The sequence below is a fragment of the Acanthisitta chloris genome, unplaced genomic scaffold (assembly GCF_000695815.1).
Source record: "Acanthisitta chloris isolate BGI_N310 unplaced genomic scaffold, ASM69581v1 scaffold20599, whole genome shotgun sequence".
NCBI classification, from domain to species: domain Eukaryota; kingdom Metazoa; phylum Chordata; class Aves; order Passeriformes; family Acanthisittidae; genus Acanthisitta; species Acanthisitta chloris.
Window position 1 is genome coordinate 23211 of NW_008693330.1, and position 5614 is coordinate 28824.

The window sequence follows — 5614 nt, forward strand, 5'->3', positions numbered from 1 at the left end:
TGCAGAACTAGAACATATCTTTATAATAACCTGTAGCATTCAGAACAAACTAAAATCCTATTTAGCTGTCAAAATCAATGCCTATATACTTAGTAACTGGCCAAAAACCACCCCAAACAAACAAACAAGCAAAAGCCAACCCAAAGTCTCCTAAAAAACTCTAAAAAATTCTGGTGCACAGGCTTTACACTATTTGGTATGTCATTGCTACAATCACACAGGAGCAGACAGAGAAGGCCACATATTCTGAAGGATTGATCATAATGCTGAAACACAACAAAACCCAATCAAACAAAAGAGGTTAATCAAAGTGTTAAATTATAACAACAAACTCAAACAACCAGACATAACACTCAGCAATATTTTTCCCAGCAATTTGTCAAGTGAATAAAATGAATGAATGAATAAATAAAATTAATAAAATTCCTCAAGCTCTTAAGAAAGACATGTTTTAAAAAAAACAAAAACAAAGCCACAAAAACTCCAACCCTTTACATTCTTCAGGACTTTTTTCTCCACTTGTATACTCAAGCAGTGTTTTGATCTCTCCTGTTGGGTTGACAGCCTTTGAGAACTTATACCCCATTTATAATGCTTTTGGTGAACTCACACCAGTGTACTCAACCAAAATATCCTTTATTCAGCTCCATGTATCTATGAGCAAATAACAGCCTGTAGGGATTCAGTGCATCAGCTGCTTAAAAGATAAACCTACCCAGCTTGATGAAAACTCTTCGCCACTTTCCTGTTGAGAGAAAACGGTTGCACATTTCTAATAAATGAAGCAGGAACTGTCATTTTTTTGGCAAACTGATAACTAGCTGTAACAGCCGCATTGCCACAAGTTGCTTTTCCAAAGTAATTACCATCAGGCTCCCTGTGGTATGCAGTGTTTAACACATTTCTTCTGTGTTAATGAATGCAAAAGCAGGCAACACCACTATTAGTAATTGCTTTTTATTCGTAGTCCTCATTTTCCAGATAGGTCACATTAAACACAGCCATTAAACAATAGCGGTTGAGAAAATCCATACAATGTATGCTGCTTTTGTTTGTTTTTTGTGTCATTCACCAGTCATTGGTGCAACTTTGAGCCATATGGGGAGACAGGGGCTGATAAATGAGAATGCCAACCTGTATCACAATTGGGCCAGAGAAGTCAAAATCTTAATCAGATTTCATTCAATTACACTTCAAATCAACAAATCTTGATAGCCAAAACTCCCATTTAAATTAATGTAAAAATAACTGACTGATTAAAGAAAATAATTAAACAATAACGAGTGGGTGCATGTTATGCTAGGCTTCCGACTCCTCGACCTCAGCAATCTCCCTTCCATTGGACAGCAAGCAGCATGAAAGTCTGTTTGAATGGTGTATCTTGCTCCACTCTGAGCAATTTTTGACTTTTAGGGGTAACTTGAACTGGGGAACTGATATTCTTAAGTGGGTAAATCACAGTTCAGGAGAATCTCTTTAGTGATATATATGGCAATTTAAAAAAAAGAAAGGAAAAAGGTCTTATTTGATTGGCCACTTGTATAAGGAACCCCCAATTCCCAGTTGCTGGCTTTCATTAATTAAAAAAAGATATAGAATGCCTTATTCTCTATTCACAGTGTACAGTACAATTTTATTACTTGTTTAGCTTGCCTCCCCTACTCCAACATTGTTTTTTATAATCATGTGGCAGACATTTTCTTTCAGTCTTATAAAGCATGTACGTAAGAAATGAGAAAAATTACCCATAAGCTTTATCTCTCCTTGCTGCCTCTTTCTCCAATGGTGATAGCAGAGACACCATGGAGAAAAAAGTTTTAAAATTCTTTTGTGTGCAGTATGTCCTTCACACACAATCATGTTAATTTTGACTGAACCAGCAAAATTCACACTCTGTAAGCTCTGCTGGTTTATTGGTTCATTATGCATCCATTCTAAATTGTGAAAGAGATTTCTTTACCTGGGGTATCCTTATTGGAAGCAGTATGCCAGAGATCTACAACACAAGGCAGTTGTAAGACAAATTAAATAAAAGCAAGATTTCCTAAACTCTTCTATAAAGCTGTGAGTCATGAATTCTGAATTACCTCAGAGTGGTAAATAAATAATCACTACTAAATACAGATAATGTGTTAAACAGCTAAAGCTAGTAAATCACTAGTGACAGAGAGCCTTAAGGTAAATTCCTCTTACATTGGCACAGCCCTTTCTCAGAATGTTGTGGGTTTATGTACTCAGAAACATACAATGAATTGTACAATTGGTTACTCAGTGTTAAAATCATTTATAAAATACACAAATCTCCATCACTTGACTGCATTTACAGACTGGCTTAGATTTTGCTGAATAATGGATCTCACTGGCAGAGCTAAAGACTTGGTGCACAGACACTGAAGTGATGGGCACCACTGAAATACATATAAAAGACTGATCAAACAATAAGAAATCCTCTCACTATGGAATTTCAAGCTATCAAGCTATCAAGCAAAACCAATCTTGGGTCTCCTGGCCAAAAAAAATAAAATTATATAACACAGACAACACCACATTTTAGATACATAAATTGTCCAAAACATGGAGAGTAGCTTGATAAAACATGTACAAGATCCTTTTTTTTTACATTTAATTGAAGACTTCTTTAAAACAGGAGGAGCTAAAAGCAAACTGTCAGCTGGTTGTCTCCCAAAGACAATTCATTGTAGGACTGACTGGCTAAAATCATCATTTAAATGCAAACCCAAAACCAAAATTGGCTGTTGGGTCAACTTTCTTTCTTGAACTGATAACTATGGCTTGTGGTATTTCAGATTGCCAACCTCTTTTATAAATTATTTCATAGTACAGGTTAAATTTAATAAAGCAAATACATAATTTTTAAACAATGTGCCATTGTACAGAGTATCTGAAATACGTAAGGGGACAAATCTTGAGCTAAATATTTTATTCTTCTGCTTCTTCTTGTTCTGTGCAAGTTCATTTTGAATGTGTATTAGTTTTTAACTTTCATCTGAAAGTAATTTTGAATTCTTCAAATGCAATAAAAACACTATTAGAAAAAAAAAAAGTAGAAGCTGTATCCCAAGTTATTCTGCAAATACTATTCAGATCAAGTGAAAAGCACACTGAACACCTTCCCCCCCAAAAATAAGCAGTGTATATCTAGAACTCAGTTAGTAATTGCACATTCTAAAGAATCAGAGAAAATACTGCCCATGCCACATTGGCACCGACATATTTTTCAGCTCTATGGACTTACTACCAAAATGTTGAAAATGGTGGCATCTCTGAAGAAGTCAATTAAATATCCTACATCAAACAGGCTGGCTGCATATGTTTGGAAAAAAACAAAACAAGGAGGTTCCAGATGTTGTTTCAAGTGTAATTTTTGTTATTAAACATGGGTTTGCAATAGAAGCTTCTACAAGGACTTGCACATAACCATGACTGATGGATGTATTTGTAGGCTGTTAGCTCCATCAGCTCACTCAAACACATTTTGAACAGATTATGTACTGCAGTACTTCGTAGACCATACATTAAACAAGAGACTTTGCTCTGAGGCGCTGCTTCCCATATTCCATGGGGAAAAGGAAGCAGGAAAAACAAAACTCATAGAGTTCGACAGCTACTGAGGCAACACTTGCCATTTACAATATAAGCCCAAATATTTTTGCAACACAACTATATATTAATTTAATAAAATACACAATATAGCTCTTATACACTCAACAATTTGGCTCATATGCACTGAATCTGCAATAAATCAATAAAAAATATGTCATTTGATGTAAACACACTGAATCTTCTTACATTTGCACATTTAAATGACCATGTGACTTCTGTGGATGTCTAAGACATTTTCACTTTCCTGAGCTATTTTAGTGTCCACAAATGAATAAAAAAGTGTTAATAATGTTAATTTCTTTTCTGTATTACCCTTAAGGTAACTCTTTTTTTTCCAACGTCGTTTTACTTCCTTTTTTTTTAAAACTTGTCACTAACTATTTATAGCTTTGTTGGACACTAAAATGCTAAATAGATATTAAAATTATTTTTTTTATCAAGTGAATTAGCTTATGTGTGTGCAGGACAAGATGGACTATATCATTGTACATTTAACCTTAATATGATATGAAGTGTTTCATTAATGATCAGGATATGTTTTCTTGAATAATGATCTGGAATGGTTCTTTTTGTTTTCTTGTTTTTGTTTTTTTTCATATTTGTGGCAGGTAACTTTGTACATAAATGTTTACCACAAATGAATGTTAATGTTTGGCGTCGCTTGGACTACTACAAGAACTCTTTATAGGACTTTCAGTAGGAACCTGTGGTGACTGCTGGAAATCTACCACAGATCAGCTTTATTCAACCCTGTTTTTCTTGGGGTTTATACGTAAACAGTAAAGTCAGCATCAGCTATTGAGGACAGTCTTAAAGTATCAGATGTATTTCCATTCCATCTTTCTTACACCTTCCTATCAGATTGTCAAAATGGCACTGTCTTTCCTTCTTTCATTTTGTTCTTGGTGTACTTGACTCTGTCCTAATGAAAGTTTGGTCAAAATGAAACCAGTGTTATCTGTCAAAAAGAAAGAGCAGTGAAAAGAACATACTTGTGGGCACTTCAGATGTTCACTAAAAGCCTTAAAGCAGCATTGGTCTTCCTTCATTCCTGTAATTCTGTTACAACCAGGGGATTTATTTATTTATTTACTTTTAATCAGCAGAAGAGGAACGTAACTGCCAGCCTGTCCTTATTTTCCCCCTCACTTTCTGATGGCCACAGGGTCACTTCCCCGACAGTCCTGCAAGAGCTTGTCTATTTCTCTCACAACTTCCTCAGCATCCACCGATTCCCTGCCTAGATCCCGGGCTGAACGGTCTAACTGCTCCAGAACAGAGTCCATCTCACTTGAGTCTCGGCTCACTCGGGAATGCACATCTGCGAAGGCCCTAGCCATCTGATCTGATGCAATGAAGGAAGTGTCTTTTGACTGTTTACTGGGCGATAGATACTGACTGTCAGTTGACAAGTACTGGCTGCTTGGTTCAGCCAAGGCTCCTGATTTCACTTCACAACCATCCAGTGGTCCTTTTGTTGAGGTGCAAGGCTCAATGCATGTCTTGGTTGGGCTGCTCGATGCTGAGGGAACCTCCTGAAGCAGAGGACTCAGGGCACGTTTGGCTTTTAAGTAAGGTTTGACATTGGCAATGAGAATAGTGTGCTCTCTCTTGTCTTTCCCAAATGTACAAAAAGTCTTTTTCCCAGTAGGATTCACAGTTTCGTATGTCTCAGTCTCAACATTAGCTTCAACTGTGGGTACAAAGAGATTTGTGCGATAATCTGCATTCTCAGCCTGACTGGCTGCAGGGAACTGTGGCATCCAACACCTGTCAGAATGACCAAGCACTCTGCATTCATCTGTGCAGTTAACACATTCTTCTTGCTCTGCAAAACAAAGGAGAAAGAGAAAAAAACCTCTAATTATAAGTGGATTTATTTAAACTAATGGATAGGCTATGATCAACACATGATGGGCTAACTTGACATCTGGTTTCTTAATTACGGAGAAAAAGGAGAAGCTATAATTAAAATATTTCAGAAGGTTTG

General features: G+C 36.4%; 1 protein-coding gene across 1 annotated transcript; it reads right to left on the bottom strand.

The window, feature by feature from the left end:
• Positions 1 to 4012: 4012 nt before the first annotated feature.
• Positions 4013 to 5387, bottom strand: LOC103810153 (protocadherin-17-like). Its single transcript, XM_009083045.1, has one exon. The coding sequence runs from the start codon at positions 5385 to 5387 to the stop codon at positions 4770 to 4772; it is 618 nt and encodes a 205-aa protein (XP_009081293.1). The 3' UTR covers positions 4013 to 4769.
• Positions 5388 to 5614: the final 227 nt, after the last annotated feature.

Coding starts and splice junctions, on each gene's coding strand:
- LOC103810153 (XM_009083045.1), bottom strand. CDS start 5,387: ATGCCACAGTTCCCTGCAGCCAGTCAGGCTGAGAATGCAGATTATCGC.